This window comes from Paralichthys olivaceus, chromosome 3 (genome assembly GCF_024713975.1).
Source record: "Paralichthys olivaceus isolate ysfri-2021 chromosome 3, ASM2471397v2, whole genome shotgun sequence".
Lineage (NCBI taxonomy): Eukaryota > Metazoa > Chordata > Actinopteri > Pleuronectiformes > Paralichthyidae > Paralichthys > Paralichthys olivaceus.
This window is the reverse complement of record NC_091095.1, coordinates 27867099-27887199: the sequence shown is the minus strand read 5'-3', so window position 1 is coordinate 27887199 and position 20101 is coordinate 27867099. Positions and strand designations below refer to the sequence as shown.

At 39.9% G+C, this 20101-nt stretch overlaps 3 protein-coding genes across 8 annotated transcripts; 2 read left to right on the top strand and 1 right to left on the bottom strand.

Annotated features, from left to right (window-relative positions):
* Positions 1-1849: 1849 nt before the first annotated feature.
* On the top strand, positions 1850-2767 carry LOC138407304 (uncharacterized; the record flags this gene model as incomplete). The annotated part of the gene is made up of 3 exons (XM_069522762.1): positions 1850-2114; positions 2200-2304; positions 2401-2767. Coding segments are annotated over 3 exons (603 nt in total), but the record flags the coding sequence as incomplete, so codon positions are not given.
* A 2382-nt stretch (positions 2768-5149) lies between these two features.
* Positions 5150-7570, top strand: LOC138407307 (uncharacterized). Its single transcript, XM_069522773.1, has 8 exons — positions 5150-5298; positions 5980-6040; positions 6114-6164; positions 6239-6283; positions 6358-6422; positions 6509-6617; positions 6861-6938; positions 7100-7570. The coding sequence occupies exons 1-8, from the start codon at positions 5282-5284 to the stop codon at positions 7433-7435; spliced, it is 762 nt and encodes a 253-aa protein (XP_069378874.1). The 5' UTR covers positions 5150-5281; the 3' UTR covers positions 7436-7570.
* A 1751-nt stretch (positions 7571-9321) lies between these two features.
* ppp1r10 (protein phosphatase 1, regulatory subunit 10) lies at positions 9322-20086 on the bottom strand. 6 transcript variants are annotated; one of them, XM_069522770.1, is made up of 20 exons: positions 20052-20071; positions 19611-19891; positions 18332-18399; positions 16495-16603; positions 16315-16401; positions 15422-15557; positions 15287-15338; positions 15106-15195; positions 14885-15013; positions 14701-14806; positions 14313-14416; positions 14098-14225; positions 13638-13797; positions 13364-13507; positions 12990-13236; positions 12794-12869; positions 12457-12675; positions 11463-11577; positions 10989-11354; positions 9322-10610 (listed from the first exon to the last, which is right to left on the bottom strand). In XM_069522770.1, the coding sequence occupies exons 4-20, from the start codon at positions 16599-16601 to the stop codon at positions 10459-10461; spliced, it is 2418 nt and encodes an 805-aa protein (XP_069378871.1). In that variant the 5' UTR covers positions 16602-16603; positions 18332-18399; positions 19611-19891; positions 20052-20071; the 3' UTR covers positions 9322-10458. The 6 variants fall into 6 exon arrangements, with proteins under 6 accessions (XP_069378871.1, XP_069378872.1, XP_019960806.1 ...); XM_069522771.1 differs by having other exon boundaries at positions 19820-19891; positions 20052-20065; XM_020105247.2 differs by lacking the exon at positions 18332-18399 and having other exon boundaries at positions 19820-19891; positions 20052-20086.
* Positions 20087-20101: the final 15 nt, after the last annotated feature.

Sequence of the window (20101 nt, the reverse complement as noted above, 5' to 3'; positions counted from 1 at the left end):
GGCTCCAGAAACATCTGGATGTACATGTAAAAAACGCCATCACATTCAAAGGTATGTGTATGTGAATGTGTCTGTGTTTTCATGTGCTCATATGTCTTTTTAATCATTGGCAAATTTAACCTTTTGTTGACTTCTTCCTAGACCTAAAGATCTGCAAATGCAGTTTAGACTGCAGAAACACTCCACATTTCCATTGTCCCTGTGACAAAACCGTCATAAGAAGAGCGGACATGGAGAAACACCTGCAGACCTGTCACACATCTGCTGCACCTGACCCCCCCCCTTCTTCAACCATCCACTCTTCCAGAAGATGCACCCTGTGCCCCACCTACCACCTCCTCCGCTGCCCCACCTACCACCTCCTCCGCTGCCCCGCCTACCACCTCCTCCGCTGCTCAGCCTACCACCTCCTCCGCTGCTCAGCCTACCACCTCCTCCGCTGCCCCACCTACCACCTCCTCCGCTGCCCCACCTACCACCTCCTCCGCTGCTCAGCCTACCACCTCCTCCGCTGCCCCACCTACCACCTCCTCCGCTGCTCAGCCTACCACCTCCTCCGCTGCTCAGCCTACCACCTCCTCCTCCTCTATCCAGCATACAAGTTCTAAGAAGGCAAAATGTTCTCATTGCGGCCTAATCTGCCTTGCAAAAAATTTGAACAAGCACATTCACAGGAAACACAGAAAGAAAAAAAACAGTGACGGTGTGTTGAGGGCTATCTGTGTAGATGCAACAAATGGGATATCTGCTGTACAAAAAGCATCCCACGGATTTTCAGTGCCTATTCATGTGCAAAAAAAAACCTGGGGCCACCTGCATAAGGTGCAGTGTGAACTTGAAGAATGCAGGCAGTATCACTTAATGGCACTGAGGAGTGGGTTAACTTTTAGCCAGTGTGAGCACATCCGCTCACTGGACCATTGCAGAGAAATTGCCACAGAGGAATGGCTTAAGGACGAGACACTGGAGGAAATGGTCAGCTTGAAATTCTTTGGTGAGGCAAAAAAGGCAACCTGCAAAAAAAGGCAACAACAGGCACAGAAGGGCCACGTCCCTCTCTGTGTAGAGGTTTCATTTCAAAAAAATCCTACACAGTACTGTTTGTCTGTACACGAGCCAGCTTTGCACCACTACAGTCGGCTTGGGAGGGTGATGGTGACATACAACTCCACAGCTCACACCTGGCATTGTCCTTGTGCCAAACCAAGAACATCCTGTGTCCACAAAAACATTGGCAAGTGGCATCTATTTCAGACAACCCCAGAAATATTCAGAACAGAGACTGTAGCAAGTACACCTCAGCTACAACAAAGTAGTCTCTATCCACCATCTGCAGACATCTTGGAGCAACTTGTTCACTACATTTACAAACATAAGCGGCTTCCAGACACCTTGCCAGATGACATTATTAAACCAAAACCATCTGCAAGTTACATTACAGAGATGCATCCATCTGAGACAACTTGCACCATCTGTCCAGGGTCTGTGCACCTTGAAAAATCTACTTTAATTTCCAAAAATGCACGGATAATCACTATGAATGGTGTAATTGAACGTAAGTATTTTTAAAATTGTGATTGTAACATTGTTAATTACTGAAAATCTTGTAACACCACACGTTTTCACAAAATATAACATTTCTTAAAAATGCCTTTTGTTTTTTCTTTCTTAAACAGATGTATCAACCTATTTCCGGCGATGCCCACAGTGCCACATGGTGTACCGTTATCAGGAATGGAAGGACAGTCTTCACAATTTCGATGATCATGTCATATTGAACCTGGAACTGTGTCTATATTTGAGGCTGAATTTACAGGTCAGTACAATTTAACTTTCATGATAATGTTTATTGGTACATGTTTATTCCTTCCCTGACTGTAATTTTCTAAAATGTATTTTTCTCTTTAAGAACAATGTTTCAGTCTCCAAGGTAATCGAGTCACTGGAAGGCCTAAGGAAAGTAAATTTTCCATCCAAAAATACAATCCTCCATGCCTACCTCCACTTCGAGGCATTGACAAACCACAATTATTCCTATTCCTGTGTCTGCTGTGGCTACCATCCTCCAGTGGTTGTGATGGACCTCCATAAGAAAGGGGTGTTTAACTTGCCTGGTAAGTCACAAAGTTGTGTATGCATGCATGTGTGCATGTGTTTGTGCATGTATTACAGACAGTAAATTACAGCTGTTTCTTTCAGTGAGTGACATAGAAGAAGTCTCCGAGAACTTCAATGGGGAGGTCAACATTGAGGAGTTCTGGGATTCTGTCCAGCTTGAGATGATTTCCCGTGCCTTTTTCCCAAGTATTTACAGAAGTTCTTTCTTTGTTATCACCTTTATTTAATAAATAATTGAACTGTAACATACTATTAATTACATGTTTGGTGCCTTTTCCATAGGCCATGCAAAAAACAACTTTGCTGTCCATCCTAGTTTTGAGCACTGGGCCCCATGGATTGGGAAGAATACACGCAAATCTGACAATGTGTTAAACACAGAATTTGAAAAAGTTTCCTCTTCAAAATCCTCCTCTGAAGCTGAGCTGAGCATGGTTTCAGAGGACCATCTAATGGATGAGCTCATGAAGCAGAAGGTACATATACTGTTATTAAATTTTTGTTGCAGCATGTAACAAAATTTGAATTGATTTCACATTTTCTTTATTTCAAAAGGTTTCTACAGTGCGCAAGCTGTGTAAGGCCTGCAATTTGGACTCAAAGGGATCAAGGAATGACCTCATCAACAGACTAAGAGACGAGATGAAAACCAGACATACATATGACAAAATCTTCCAAAAAATCTGGGGAGCTTCAGGTATGGGTCAAACATTGTTCTTAGAAACAATCTGAAATGTGTTATTAATATTAACTAAAGAGACTTTCAACTTACTTTTATAGGGGGCTGGTCTGTGATTCTCTGCCCTCATGGTGTTATATACAGTGTAAAGTTTAACCTGAGGGCAGAATCGCCAAGAGATTTTGCTGATCTCCTTCTCTCCTGGAAGCACCTGCCAAATGTTTCTGTTTATGATTTTGCTCGTGGTTTGGCAACCCACGTCAACCTTCGTGTCCCATCCACACTACCTATCAAGCCACATGAAGGGAGACTGGCTGAAACAACCAATGAAAATGTCACAGCTGCTCACCAGGGAAAACTCAGAATCCCTCTTCCCTGGTTGACTGAAAAGTTACAAAATCCTGATGTTGATGGGCATCCTTGCACTGGGTCTTCAGAACATTATGTCCTTTATGATAAATTTCATGAGGCCAACACCAAGGATCCAAAGGAGGTTTTAAGGAGGATCAACCTGGTCCCAGAACTCCAGGGCTCCCTGAATAGCCAGGTGGCTGAACAGCTGTTTTCAACTCTAAGGAAAAACAATTACTTCCTCAATAACATGGCACCTTCAACGCACATTTTTACAATGAGAAACCTGATACATCATTGAAACACAAAAACAAACAAAAATATTCTGAAAAACCTGCTCAAGAGAGGAGGAGATTCGGAGTCTCTGCATGACATCGCTCTAAGTGAAAATGGACAAGCAGTGTTAGGTAAATATGAAATATGGGGTTTTTAATGTTATACTTGAAATGTGAAATATAATTCTTGTACTAACTAAACAATTTCTTTTCTAAAGCCTTGGGAATCCTACCATCAAAGAACACTGCACAGCATCAACATCTGCCATCACCAGTTGGAGCCCCTTTGCAGCCACAAAGTCTTCACGCTGACACGCACAAAGGTATGTAGCAGCTTCTCAAATCATTATTTTATTTAGCCTTTTTTTAAAACTTGGATTTTCCTGTAAAGATGGTGACACATGTGGACCACACTGTGAAAACATCACTAAATGTGAGAACATACAACCAAGCCGGTCGTCATGGACATTACACATGCATTCCTCCCAACAGCAACTGGTATGTATTTAAAAAAGCGTTGTGATTCTTATATTGAAATCTTGACACCTGTGAAAGTACTGGGCTACATTTTAAGGTGTTTATGAAATATTTAATATGGTGCAATCTTTTTTATATGTATTTTTTTCAATCATTAGCTTGACTATGTCCTGGATACTGAAAGGCCAGAGACACAACTAATTGTGAAAACAAAAAAGAGTTGCCTAACGCGTGGTGACTTCTGGACTCTTGGCATGAATCGGGAGATGGAATCAACCGTGAGTTAATATTAAATAGATCTTATAAGTGAACCAATTATGTTGTGAGAGCGGGTAATACTGGACCAAAAATGCAGACAGCATGCAGGAGGTAATACCAATGACTTATTAAATGAAAAGTAATGGGATGGAGGGGAGAGGGAGACAATCGATGGAGCCGCAGGTCGTGAGGTGGATGGCAGAGAGAATGAGGCTGAATCCGAGGCTGGGTGAAAAGGAATGGGCAGGTGGAGAAGGGCTGGCAGAGGTACTCAGGAGCAGGTCCGCTGAGGAGAGGGGAGGGACAAACAGAGGGATGAGAAAACAAAAACAGGAGGTGCAGAACGAGGACGTGACATATGTATGTCATTAATACTCCCAAGTTATTTTTATATTTTATTTTTTTTTGCAGATTGGAAATGCCTGTTTTGAGCTTATAGAAAGAATTGCTCAATCAAAGGTATAACATTTGATCTCAGAATATGTTTGTATCCATTTTACATACTGTTTTACATGTTTACATTTGAAATATATTCTGCAGGGGAAGTGCATTTTTGTGGCTGATTTGTATGACGTACCGACGTGGCGACAGCCAACAGCATGCGACCCACTCTCAAGTTTACCTGTAAGTATACTGGATTCAATTAAAAATATATTTTTATGTTGACTTATTTTTGTCTTTTAAATGTTTCTTTGATATTAGGGAGACATTCACATAAGGGATTCCATTGTTATCCCTGTGTGGAAAATTGGACATTTCATGTTGTGTGTAAGTACAGATGCATTTATTTCTTTATTGCTGTCACTTTTATAACTTAACCACACACTCCCTTTCCTGTGGTGGAGGCAACCACACTTCCTGAATCATTGCTGTCCAAATCCTTTCTTGTCCTCACATCTTTTTTACATTCACTAAGCACACACTAAAAAATAAAAAAATAAAAAAGTTGTGCTGCATTAGTGTTGTGCTGTTGTGTTTCTGTTGTCTGTGTTGTATTAACCTCTCCCCCTACGATGAAATGATATCTCATTAACCACAATAGGTTTTGAAGCCAGTCCAGAGAGAGATTCTCTTTCTTGATTCCAAATGTGCACATGCACAATTTGGGTTTGGTGATCAGGAAATGAGAGCACTGCTGAGGTCACTAACAAAAACATATTTTTTGGTTCTGAATGGTGTTCATGTTCCTTTGCTGTTCGGAAAAGGTTTGTTTTAGGGCTGAGCAGTATGGATACATGGTCGAAACTAGGGATGCAACAGTAGAGTTTTCCCACAGTTCTGTCTAAGCCAATATTGTATGAAAATATAATTAAAAGCACAAATATAGTCAAACAAAAAAACGTAATATCAAAATTTAATACTACTATCATCACATGTCATTGCCTTCCATAAAAAAATTATGCAGTATCCAATCAAGTTAAATTGCCTTTGTCTATTGCACCTAACAGGCATTCAATGATTTGATAAAATATTAAATGCTCTTGCATCCCTAGTCAAAACATAATATTGCCCAGCTCTACATTGTTTTCTCATTGGATCATGTTCTGATCTGTGAAAGTCTTTTTATGGTATCACCTAAATATAATTGCAATTTGGCACATCGGGTACTTCTTTTAAATTAAACTTTCGTGGATGATAACATTACATTAATAATATATGTCATAAAATAGTACCATAAAAAGCCTTCTGCATGTGTTCGACTGCATGTAAAGGTTTGTTCCTGACCTAAATTACTTACAAGCAGTATGGTTTATATGTACAGTACCCTAACCATGATCTGGACAACTATGTGATGCTATGTTAATGTCTTTTAACTTTTAGAAACCTTTCTCAATCGATATTTCCTGGAGTGTGGCACGAGACCACTGGTTTGGAAATACAGGTAACAGCATATACCACATGTAATCTCCATTTAACACCATTTAAAATTATTGACTGACTGACTGTCATCATAGGGTTTTCCAAGACAGCCATATGGACAAGACTGTGGGATCTTCATGTTGATGGTAAGAGATGTTAATAGTCTTATTTAATTCTATGTGCTTTAAAGCTATTGATATGGAATTTTTTTTCTCCATAGTATGCCCTCTACTCTGTTCTGGATGCCCCTTATGATTTCACCGTGGTAAGTTGACTTGCATATTCAAAATAAAATGTAAACATCTACTCTGTCCAACTGTGCTAAAAAATTATTTTCAGGTGGACATGCCAGCTTTGCGAAAGTGGTGGTGTGTTATGCTCCTGGAAAATTTTGAACTTGGAAGGTAAGAGCACAAAAATTTGACATTTAATTGTGTTAAAAATATTAACAGCACATTTATGAGCATATTTGTTTTTCTTTTTATTTGAGCTATGGCAAAGTGTTTGCCCACTGGACAGACATTTCAAAGAGTGTGCTGCAAGATGAGGTGCCACCAGTGTTTCATTTAAAGAAACGGAAAATGGATGACAACACTGAGGTCAGTGATTTCTCACCCATTGGAAGAAGGGCTCATATTATACTAGTCGAAGTATTAGAGACAGCTGGAATGAACAATGTTGGGTGTGCATATTCTTTATCAGTATTTTGATGCATCAACATGTTGTCCTTACAACGCCAGCCATTGTCATTGCATTATTTTGAATATTGAATAAAAAGATTTGTGTGTTCCTCACCCTCACCCCCCACCCCACCTTCACCTTCCACCCCACACACCTTTTAGACAGAGGAGCAGCCACAACCTGTTTCAAAGCATCAGCAATCTTGCACTGAAAGAGCTGTCGAGATGCCAGTGGATGTGGTATGCATGATTCTCTGTTTTAAACTAAGTTATTCTTTGCAAAAGTTCTATTTGAAGTCTAATTTTTCTAATTTATATGCACTGTTATTTCCATGAGAATAACAGAGTTTGTACAGCAGTTTTGCTATAGCAAGACTACCTTTTTTCTGTCTTTTTCATAGGATGAAGTGGGGGCCAGGATACTTCATCACTGCAAAAAGGCCGCAGAGTGGGTTGAAACAAACCAACATTTGTTTTCGGCAAAGGTGGAGCTTCCCTGTGTCCTCACTATGGGAGAGGAAGAAGTGGAAGAGGTTGTAAGGCAGTACAGAAGGCTTTGGGACGAAGAAGAATGTTGCCAGCTTGATAACCAGGAGACAGAAGACATCCTTGACCACTTCAAATTCAAATTTGAAAATGTGGATGACATGTGGGTCTTTTGTGACGAGATTGTGGATAAAAGAGGATACACAACCTACACTGAAACTCAAGTGACGGCTAATAAGGATGGTGTTTAATAAAAGACTGAATAGAACCAAGTGATTTTGTTCTTTTTTGAAATTTTTGTACTTTTATCTGTTTTCCTTATTGCTTTAATTATATTATATATTTATATAGTATTCATTGCATTCATTCATTCATTTTCTATACCACTTATGTTCACCCTGGACAGGTCGCCAGTGTATCGCAGGGCCGACATATACAGACAGACAACCATTCACACTCTCATTCACACCTATGGACAATTTAGAGTCACCAATTAACCTAACCTGCATGTCTTTGGACTGTGGGAGGAAGCCGGAGTACCCGGAGAGAACCCACGCATGCACAGGGAGAACATGCAAACTCCACACAGTTGGAACCCAGAACCCTCTTGTTGTGAGGCAACAGTGCTAACCACTGCACCACTGTGCCGCCCATTTATATGCATTACTTATATTTATACATACATATTTATATAGTATATTAATATTAATTATTATATGTTTATTTATTTACTTATATTATACAATGAAGATCACAGGTGAGTTATTGCATTTCAATAGTTTTATCTATTCCTCTCCTCCCTAAATGTTGACAATTTTGTATTTAAGCATAGTTAACAACCTAATTGGCCTCAATAGTCTTAAGATCTTAATGTCATTGAAGACAAAAGTCGAATCATTTAATACAATAACCCTACCCCATTAAGACTAATATTTTGCTGGTGTAATCGGTAAATGCCACAAATAAAGGATTGACAACATCAAAAGTGTTACATATATTTAAGAAACTAATAGCTTTTCACGTTGTTGGGCGCACTTCCGGTCCCAACCGACCTCACGCTGGAGGTGGTTTTATTTTGAAGTTTGTTGCGCGCACTTCCGGTCCCAACCGACCTCACGCTGGAGGTGGTTTTATTTTGAAGTTTGTTGCGCGCACTTCCGGTCCTAAACGGCCCCACGCTGGAGGTGGGCCTGAGACGAGAGCCTGCACAGGAAGAGGCCTGACGCGAGAGGTCTGCAGCCAGACACTCTTGAAAAAAAGAGGTTGTAATAGTAATGGCGGTTATACAAGTCTGTATCACATGCAGCTTATTAATATTAACTTATTAAAATTACAATCAAATGACAAAACACAACTCTTTACTAAAGGTAGTTAACTTGCTTAAAACTGTTCATTAGACGTGTTAAATAAACGGTAAATTAACACAATAACATCAAAAACCACTTGAGGCTTGTAAGTATATGTGGTATGATTATGATAATAAATAAATCAATAGGTTTTGTTGTTGTAAAGTTTCTGGGTAACTTACTGGGTACTTGTTCGGTTCGATGTTACGACCGCGACCATCCCGGAGCAACAACACCGCAGCGCTAGCCGGTTAGCAGTCGCGGGTAGCATTTAGCCTAGCTCCTTAGCCTGAGCTAACCAGGTAACGATAAGCTCTGTGGGCGCGGCTCAGTTGTCAATCTTCACTCGGCCCACCTAGCGTCCACTCGCGCGCCTCCTCTTTGCCCATTTATGGGTTAGCCAGGAACTAGGAGGAGTCAGGCCCCGGCAAGATGGCGCTGGGTGAAACGCCCACTACGAGCCTCATTTTCGCTCTTCAGAAACCAACGGGTGACGTCACGGACACTACGTCCATCTTTATATACAGTCTATGATTGGGACCCACACCTACAAACACCTTATTTCTTGCTCAAGCTTAATGTCAAGTAAACCCACTGCAGTACCGAGACCTGTTTGTATTTTATTATTTTGCCCTGCCTCAGTAAACTAAATCAAACTTTGCACAAAGCCAACGAGTTGAATCTAAACTTTTGGCTCACATTGTTGACAACTGAGTTGTCCTTAGATGGGATCACTTCATAATGGCCCGTGTGAAGAGGGGGAATGATTAAAAACACTGAACACAGCAACATTTATATTTGGGCATTTATTCAATACACTGTGTACAAAAGATTTCAACTGAATATATGATTTAAAAAACATGGAGGGTGGAGAGAGCAACAAAAAACATGCTATTCTTACTGTCCCACAAGAGACTTTAAGGTCATTGTTTTCACTGAAAACATTAAAAATATATGAACTACAAAGCATTTTACCATCATCTGACTCTAACACTGACATGTAAACCCCTTCTAAGTTCCAGTGGGAGTAGAGAAGACACAGCCAGCAGCTGTCCAATCAGGGAGAAGCTGCTTTTCTGACAGGTCAGGGCATGTTTAAACATGACTGTCGAACCACAAAACACATCAGGCTGAGGGTCAGACTGCAAGCTACTGAGCCAGAGTTTAATTATATACAAGCTGCTGTAAGAAAAGGAAAAATACAAGACCCCCATCAGCTCAACAGAGTTCATTTCCCAAAATGTTCTTAGGACTGAGTGAAGTAAAGCAGGGGAAGTAGCATGTAGCTCTTTTTCAGTTCTTGTTTTAATAAATCATAGCTGTGACTAAATTATGTTGGCCTTTATCCTCATAAAGTGCTTAATTTTTTTGTCAAACATTTAAGATTCATGAAAATGGAACACATTTCTGACTATTCAGAATCACATACCAGAACTGGGACAAATAAAAAGTAATATGAAAGCAACATCACACGTAGGTGCACACTACAATAGCAACAATGAAAATGTAATTCAATCATGGAAATTCAGTCATGTGGTAAGCTTTCTGCTAAGAAGGAGTTTCCCTTGGTCAACCATGTACATGGTGTGGAAAGTAACAGAGCACACAGGCAGCTAGCTGCAGCAACTCAGACATAGTGGTCAAGTGTTGAGGCTTGTTTTAGTCTCAGTTAAAAATCATCACATTAAAAAACAGCCCCATTAGTGATTACACAGCCTCAGTCCCTCTTCTTCATGTTGTTCTTGCTCTTAGATGAGGCAGAGCTCACTGCTTCAGGTCAGTCACCAGCAGAATGACTTCAGACACTACAGACTGTGGGAAACTGCAGCCTGCTCATTCTATGCTTATGTAGGAAACAGCTGCGCCCACACCCAGCAGGGGTTTAATCAAAGGTTGACAGAGAGTTGATCCCATGGCAGCAGTGTCACTTAGTGTCCATGCTGTGGATGCTGGTTGTTAGCAGGGTGGTTTGGAGGCAGTGGTGGTCCGTTTACGCCAGGGTGATAGAAAGCACAGTTGCTCTCATACCTGCAGCTTCCTTTCATCATAAAGTGACGACACACAGGCCTCTTGGACATGTCTGATATGAGAAGACACAACAGCATTAACACCAAATGACACAGAAAGAATGATCTGTAAATTCTTAAATAGAGAACAAATCCTCATTTGTGCTTAAGTGTAGAGAGGGGTCTTTATTTTGAAAGACAGTTAAGTAGAATGAATAAAAATGAAAAATACTTAAACAGAGTTATTGTTTAAGACAATAATTTAATATCTCAAGGTCTATTTGACACTTATTATGGAGCATTCTACTGAACATCATTGACACAAAGCTCCACAACAAGTAATATAACTGGATCTGTATTAAAAAGAGAAAGTGTGAGCAGAGTGAAGACTATGACATGTACTTTGATATTTGGAAGTTGTGGTTAACTCCCAAACCTAATGTTTAATGTACCATTCATGTTGTTGTGTCCTCCTCTGGGCCCTCCTCGTCCTCGTCCCCTGAAGCCTGGGTCTCCTCCTCTTCCCCGGCCTCCTCGGTGGAAGTGACCCCCTCTGTGGGGCCCTCCTCTCATGGAGTCGTCTCCCCAGTAGTTGCCATTGTCTCCTCGGCCCTGGCCTGGTGGTGGCCCCATCATGCGAGGGCCTCCACCAGCATTGAAAGGTGGTCCATGGTTGTGAGGGGGTGGGGGGTGGTTGAAGCGGGGTACACCTGGCGGGTTGTTGGGTGGGTAGCCACCATTCATGGGCATCTGCATGTGCATGTTCATGTTGTTCATATTGTTCATGCCTGGACCGTGGCCCAGTAAACCCTGGTTGACTAGATAGAGAGGAAGAACAGGCTTAAAATGAGTAACACAAAAAAAAGAACATGTAGACTTCAGCAGGAGACATGTAGTTCTACAATAATTATATACGTTGAGGTTACCTGATGAAGGTCCGCCTTGGTTCTGGTTCTGCAGGGAGCCCAGCAATTGTTTAATCTTGTCTGAGAAGTCAGGCTGCTTGATCAAGTCTTCAGTAGACTGGTTACCAGAAGCACCCTAATGAAAGACAGATGGTATAGGATACACATTACAACTACAAACAACTGCCTCCTATATATATGCAATGTAACTTTGTGGATGGAAAGATTGAACCTGTCTGAGATACTTAGTTTAGAGCTGTCTCAATAATATCAGTGGATACCCTTTTACTATATTTATCCTGTTTTCTACATTTGTGGATTTGGACCTGTCAGAAAACACACCTTATGTTGTTTTTTTTGTTTCAACTTATGTGTTTGTAAGTTGAAGCACAATGAGACCTTTTGCACACCTTTATCAGCCTTTTATCATACTTTCATACATAATTTTGCAGACTGGTTGCTGATGGGGTGATTATAATGATACCAGAATTAAATGCGAAAATGGATTCTTGTCACTACTTTATTCAATGTAGTGATATATCAACACAAAAGATGTTTATAGCCATTAGTTGACAAATCTTCTATGTTGCCCTTGGAGCCAGAGTGATTTTCCTATTTTGCCCACTTACTATTGAACTTGAATAGCCCCAGTCAATGTGTTGGGCTTACTGTAGCTACATGACCAGTTAACGACAAACGTCAAAAATTTCACTTTATAATTGAAACAGTCAGCACAGCACGGTCTGATGATACTCTTTGATCAAAATGTAGTAATGGACCTGTCTGATAAATGTATTACATTAAAACTATTTCTTTATGTATCCAGGATGTCATTTCAGTATAAGTTACATAAATTATACAGTGTATAAAAGAAGAAACGGTTATTAGTAGATGTTCTGTCTTTGTTAAACTGCTAATGTATAATCTATCAGTTCCACCTGTTTTCATGTATTGGTATCTTCACTCATCAGAAATGCCCACATAACTAGCTGACTATATTATCCGATATATTTACCATGATAGATGACAGCAGCTCCTGTACATTGACAGAGGGAGCCACCGTGTTGTTGACTGTGTTTGTAGCTTGCGGACTGCGAGAGGTGTTGCTTAGGTTGACCATGAGATTGGCCAGGACAGGCGGCAACTTGGAGCTCTCATTCTGAGCCACAGCAGAGCCCTGCTGTGATGTGGAGTCCATGGGCTCAACAAAACCATCTTCCAACATGGAAGAGTCCTGCGGGAAGAAAGGACAGACAGCTTAGCCAGCATGTAAAAGGTATTACATACACATAAACAATATGAGAGAATATGGGAGTATATAAGAGAGAGACAGATAGTGAGTGCGTGTTCACCTCATCCAGGGGAATGAGACGGGGAGGCATAGGTTCATATGGCTCTGGGTCTGGTTCATGTGGACTGTCAGGCACACTAGTGATAACCAAGAATAGAAAATCTTTAACATTCATTACAGGCCCTCAGAAAGGGTGAAATTCTAGGAAGCTTACACACTAGAAAATATAAAACAGATTTTTTCCCCGAGAATTCTACCTCTCTTTGCTGAGGAAGATCTCCTGCAGAATGCCCATCTCACGATCTCTCTGGGTGAGTTTCTCAGTGCTGTTGGCTCCAGGGGTGACCAGGCTGCCAACTAGTGTCAAAGGCCTTGGGGGCGTCCAGGGAACCCTCTCTTCCATGGTGTCATGGGAGAGACGACGTGCCATCTCAAACGTCTGCCTGTCCATCATTAGCTCTCGTTTGGCAGCCTCACCAAAGTCTTTGATCTTGTTGACGTTTACTGTGAGTTAATTTAAATAATGTAATTAATAATTCATATTTTTCAGCTGGTTTATAGATCATCTGGTGTCATAGAACAATAAACATCCAACTAAGACACTTTTGATATTTATAAACACATGCCATACCTCTCTCTGTCTCATCCAGATCAAAGTAGAAGTAGTGTTTAAGCTGCTCCTCCTCAGCCCAGTGAACTGACTTCTTCTTCTTTCCCTTTTTGGTCATGCTTTCTTCTTCTCCACGTGGTTCTGCCAGAGCATTAGGTTTTTCACCTATAAATAACAAAAGAATGCAATTTGTTAGGAGAATGGAAATGTGTTAAGAGACAGATACTAAATTTCAAACTAGAAAAACACATACATAAAGACATGTACTGTCACATCATCAAAAGGGTGATCTTACTGTTGTCAGAGGCCTCAAGATCCTCGAAAGGAATAGGGGTCCCAGGCTGTTCTGGCTCCTCATTTTCATCAGTGGGAGTTGTGGAGGCAGCGGTTTCTGGAGATGATGGTTTCGCAGTAGATGAAGAATACGTAGAGGTTTTGTTGTCAAATGGATTTGCCTGAGAACAGAAAAAGAACACGAGTAAACATTTGATAGGTAGAAAGACAAATATACTGCGCTTCCATATTCTCTAACAGTCTGGAATGAGGAGCTCAGGTCAATAATCTGCTTCTTAATTATTTAATTATTTACAGTTATTGACATCATTAGTATCAGTACATCATGTTTTACTGTTTAACACATTTGGAATGATTATGAGGATATGGGAGAAACTCATTTATGATTAAAATCCAAATAAGGACATTTTGGATTGACAATAATACATACTGATACTAGGTCAAAATAAATTAGGCATTACCTTGTTGGATGTAGGGGAGACAGCCTTGGTATTTGTTATAGCACAAGTACTTTGTTTTTTCTTCTTTATCTTAATCCCGGGCACTGGGGCAGAGTTCAGTGCATCTAAAAACCCAGTTCCCTCCATTGCTGCAGTGAGGACAAAAGACAGAGGTGAGTACCGTGGCACCCACAGCACTTTCATTTCTTTGACTCATGATGTATGTTTGAACTCACGTTGTGCTGGAATAATCTTGACTTTTATTTCTTTGGTAGAGTTAGTGGGGGTATTAAGAGGTTTGTATTTTTTCTCCAGAGGTGGTGCATCTGATGGGCCAGAGCTGTAGAGGGAAAATGAGGATAAAATTAAATGTTACTATCATCACCCACCTGATGGCAGCAATGAGCAAACTGCATGACTATACCACAAGGAAGCTATGGTTTCTGTTCCATTACATTTCATTAAGCTGACACTATCCAAAGCGACTTACAATAAGTACATTTCAAGGGTGAGAACATGTGAAGTCAACCTAATTAGTACATAAACGATTGCAATGTGATCATATGCCGGAGGGCAGGAGGTTAGAGTCAGAGGATATATGTACTGATGGGAAAGGTACAGTACCTAGGCCTCTTTAGAACTGGTGGCTTAATGTTGTACTTGTCACCCAGCTGTGGGGCAGTGGGTGCCTTCTTAGCAGGAGCTGGATTGGTCGAGTCCATCTCCAATCCTACCCAACACAAAACACAGTTATTATTTTATACAGAACTTGACATACAGATCCAAAAACATCACTGTCTAGGTTTACCTATGGAGCGAATCTTTGTGTGGCTGGGTGCATAGGCCTTAGGTTTCTCCTTCTTCTTATCCTCATCTCCACTCTTTTCTTTCAAATCACGGACAGGCAACTTACTCTCCTCTTTCTTCTTTTTCTTATCTAGCAGATTAATATATATTGTGTTACAAACTGCTGCAGGGAAAGCCACAGAAAAACAGAGATTTTTTTAGAGTGAAACAATGAGCCTGTACCTGCAGGGGAGTTGCCACTGCTTGAGACACTCTGGGACCGTATTGTTGCCATCCAGCCATCTACAAGCACCGATGCCAACTTCCTGAGGTCTAATAAATAAATAGCAGACAATAATATTAGTGGGATATACAGTGTGGTCTGCCCACTAAGTTTGGATTTGTGGTGTAAAAGCCAACCAACCATCAGTCTCTGCGCTCTTGGTCAGCTGCTTCACCAGCTTGGCTGTGTTGTTCTAGAATAATATGAAAGCAGATTGAATTGCAAATGTTCCTTGTAATATGTTGTGTAAGTGTTTTTGGCTGATAAACTGAGTACCTGTTTGAGGTGGTCCACTTTAAGAGGCAGCTTCTGCAGTATGAGAAGAATGAGCTGCAACAGAGGGCTATTATTGGTAGTTTTTGAGTAGGTGAGCCAGGAGTTGAGCAGCCTGTAGCCACCAACTCTGATAAACCTGGATAAAGGAGGGAACAACTGAATTATAATGAGGGAGGCCTGGATTGAAGACTTTTGTCTGTGCTAAAGAAATTATCCAAAGCACAGAGGAATAACACATATACAAAAACAAAACAATACCGGTTAGAAGGACAAATTCATTGTTATGAGACCTTCTACAGCATGGCAAAGTATACTAAGGTAAATAACAACTGACTATGACTATGACTATGTATTAATACATACATTGAGACAAAATAATACAGTTGTACTATCATATTCGTGGGGGAAAAAAAATAATGATTTCAGCAGGTTGTTATTCCAATACAGTGAGGTTGCATCATCCTGTTAAATCATTTACAATGTATGGAAGCTAAAAAGAAGTTATATTGAAATTAAATTTCTTTGAACTGGTGCAGTAGCATGAATGCAACAAAAAAGTATCATGTGAAACTCTGATTTGATAACTGTAACCTGTAAATGACTCAGGATATATGTATTTATAAATGTTGAATGGACCCAGCCCATCGTTATTAATTTATGATTAAAATGTAAATATTTCTATACATTTAGGATTCATAACTCCATTTATTTTAGAATTGCAAGCAAAAGAACAGTGTTCTTTAAATAAAATAAGAAGAGACCAAATAATTTCACCAACCCACCAGAAACAACCCATAAAAAGATCTTAAATTAAGATAAATTGAGATTATTATTGGTTTTTTTTACAAGTTTGACTTGCAAAATACAGTATACAAACTTGAATTAAAGCCTACCGGTTAAGAACATCATGAGATTTCGTCTGCAGCAGGATGTTCAGGTACATACATCTGCTGACCATCTTGGTAGATGCTTTCATGAGGCTGCATTGAAAGATATGAGTCATGAGTGAACTGTTAAATAAAAGATTAAACAATTAGGGCACACAAATGTCATGTGTACTTTCATTTCCTCACCTAAACACCTTTGGGACTCCTTCCAGGCTGCGTAGTTCTCCATCCTTCCCCAGCAGAGCCTCCACACCCTTCAAAATCTCTCTGGGGTCCATTGGTCCATCTGCCATATCTGAAACATATACCCTAAGAGTTAATACACATGCTAAACAGACAAAATAATTTGCGGGTGTGTACAGCAGTATTTGCTATTTGTTGATAGATATTAAACTACTTTCTATTGCTGGATGTTTGCTTGCTAACTAGAAATACTACAAAAATTCACCTAGGTTCTCCCTCCAAATAAAATGTCCCATAAAGGCTCAAAAGCTGGTTGACATCAAATATACCAAAACAAGACTCAGTAGAATCAGGATCAGCTCACCACCAAGCACCATCCATATTTCATCTCTTTTTAGTGAGTCAGAGGAAAAACTGCATGGTCTGTTTGTAATTCATCAGACACAATTCACACAAATATGGGTTTGAGCATCAGAGTTGTTCATCTAACTTCCAACAAACCTATTTACAAATTAGTGAGAATGCATTTTCAGTGACATTAGTGTCACTAATGGGTGACCTCTAGTCTTGATAATTGGCACTATATAAATACAGACTATTTACATGTTCATACAACTTACAAAAACTACAGACAATAGTGTTTTCTTCCAGACACACTTCACTTTTTCCTATGGTAGACAAACATCCACAGTGCATTGTGGCTCCTGTGTGCTGCCTCACAATTTTCATTTTTGTGGACCGTTTCGTAGGGCCAAGTTGACACCAGTTGAACCGGAACATGGGGTGGGGGGTGGGTGTTAACTTGCAGGAGAGGATTAATGGGAAAAAAGTCTGTTATGTTCGCCTTGGGTAAGGTTACACAGTTCATTCCACTTCAGGCTATATTTAATAGAGCAGCGATGCAGAAAATGCAACGGCACATTTATAATAAATGTACATTATGTTACACTTTTAATTTTAGCTATTTACCTAATCCTTCTTTTTCGAACTAAAAGTACATATTATGGACAGATATTATTAGATAACTATTAATTAACAATTTCATTTATTTTTATGATTGAAAAAACAAGGGGAATGGTCAAAAGTGTATAGGAAAAAGTAGCCAAAAAAGAAATTTATGCAAGCTACTTATCATTACTTGTCAACTCTTTAATAGCACACATCTATCACAATAATTGCCAAAGTACAAAGTCCAGTTATACACTCCAGCAAATATTAACAGGATTAGCAACAGTATGAAATGCTTACAACTGCAGATAAGTTTGTCAAATACTCATCAGTGTCCCTTCAAATGCAATCATCAAACTGAAATTGTCTCTATACTGAAGTCGTGGTGGAAATAACATTGCAGTCATATCTCACAGCGCCAGGTTACAGATCAGGTCACTTAATGCCACCTTCAGGCTAGATCATTGCCTCACTGACCCTCTACATGAGAAGAAATTATTTTGACTTTTTTTGCAGGATCACAATAATGGTGATCTGCAACACATTTATCTGACAAAACAAACTTGTGACTTATAGACACTGGATGTTTCATGATTCAGTTAAATAGTTCAAAGTCATAGTATCTTTGACATGTCTAACATGATCCTGAAGAACTACGTATTCTGCCCTCTATGAATGCATTTACATTTATTAAAATGATTGTGACAAAAGGTTTTATGAATAACCTTCAAATTGTTCATCGTATAATTTCTTGGTTGAACCTTGTAACCATGCACTCTTTTCCACAGATTTGCATTTACTAAAGAAACCATTTCATGTACAGAATTCTGCAATTCTTGTGGAAATCAATCCACTGGAAATGTTACAATGTGAGGAATCAGTCAAATCTTACCCCGGGTAACTGCAGTAGTAGTTTTATATAGTCTCAGACCTCCACAACACTGCAAATAACCAACACTCCTGTAAATGTCACAAATGTTACACATAACCCTGGTTTAGTGGGGGAAGAAGATTACTTGTGCACAGTCAATCTGGTCTACTTACATATTACTAGTAAATCATGGAAAAACAATTAGACAGTAATCAATGACCAAGCCTCATTTACAAAACAAAAAATACCTACATCTATCTATCTATATGTGTGTTTAAGGAGAGATAGATGTGTGTAACCATGAACACACAGATCGAATCAAGTTACAGTTTAACACACCCTCAATTTTATAAATGCAATGGAAGCAGCCTACAAAAGGTCTGACATTTGTCATAGCTAAGTACAGGCCTGCTGCTGTGGCTTAACTATCCGACAAAAGGGGAGGGATGTGGATTCTGACTGCTAATCAGGGCCCTCCCCGTTAACCACTTAGACGACGGAACACCGACCATTCAAAACAACAATGGCCATCTGAGCAACGGCTGTGTTGGTTGATAAAAAACAAGGCGACCCAGCACCACTTGCATGTTTAATCATATGCGTAAACCAGACAGTGCGATGAACATCGGACTGCACATGTTCAGCACATAAATTACGTACAAACCAGAAATCCCAAATGTTACTTCGAGAACAATGCTAATCCCCAGGGCTGTCCGAGGATGAAAAGCAAACCGCAACTAGTCCATCACATTTGCCGAATCCCGATTGTTTTTGCTTCGAAGGATCTAGTCATCCTGCAATCTTTATCCACAGATTGCCGAGCACATGATGCGGATTTCCGGAAAACCGCTGTACTAAAATTGTCAACGCCTCAACACAGTTTCGGGAAATACGTCCGCAATCCTCAAACTAATGCAATCTTTATGTGTAGATTGCGATGAGTGATTATTCCGTAGAGCAGCCCTTACAAAAACTGGCAGGCGAAAAGTCCGACTTCATTATCTGGGATTTATTCTCTATGCCTACGGCAATCTTTATGACTAGATTGCTTATAGTTCTACGATTTAGGTATTTCTATTTATTAGCCCATTTCGTCTCACACACAAAGAAACGGAGCTTTGTGCCTCCGTTCACTTTCCCGTGTGAGCTCATACTATACAATGATCTTTTCAAATTGTTTTTCAAGAACCAAGTTAACTCACGGTCCCTGCTAGCAAGCTACCAATAGCTAGCATATTATTTACGATTCTTTTTCTCATTCGATGAATTTCGATTCAATTTAACTTCAAAATCAACTTACTATATATTTCATAGATCCATGCGTCTCGGGAATATGATAACGTGCTTTTCAGGTATTTATACAACTTATTTCATTAATTTTATGTCGTCAACCTTCATGGTTTTAATATAAACTTTAAGACTTCGTATGGGTGGGGCTGTGGTAGGTAAAAGCTAGCCTTTCCTTCGGGAACACACTGGAGGCAAAAATAGTAATCAAATGTCCATTACTTGAAGAAAAAATGTGAATTTGAGTTGTTGAAAGTCCCCGATGGTTCAGTCTTCGGCAAACCGTATTCATACCTGCAATCAGACAAAAAACATACATTTAATGTTGATTCATATAAATTCCGAAGACCTTTGTCTGTATTAAAGTATTTTGTTGCTTTCTGAATACATTCATTATGTATTTCGCATTTAACATGGTGAAAACAAGCCTCGACGTATTTCCAACCGGACTTACCTCTGACAAAATCCAGGAATGAGCTCTGAGGGAGGGACTGCGCTTTTATA

Coding starts and splice junctions, on each gene's coding strand:
- ppp1r10 (XM_069522768.1), bottom strand. CDS start 19,916: ATGTATGTTTTTTGTCTGATTGCAGGTATGAATACGGTTTGCCGAAGA. Junction 14,417..14,700: donor CCAGTTCTAAAGAGGCCTAG/GTACTGTACCTT, acceptor TTCCCTCTACAG/CTCTGGCCCATCAGATGCAC. Junction 13,237..13,363: donor TCTGGATGAGACAGAGAGAG/GTATGGCATGTG, acceptor ATTAACTCACAG/TAAACGTCAACAAGATCAAA.
- LOC138407307 (XM_069522773.1), top strand. Junction 6,618..6,860: donor AAATGGATGACAACACTGAG/GTCAGTGATTTC, acceptor CACACCTTTTAG/ACAGAGGAGCAGCCACAACC. Junction 6,939..7,099: donor TCGAGATGCCAGTGGATGTG/GTATGCATGATT, acceptor TCTTTTTCATAG/GATGAAGTGGGGGCCAGGAT.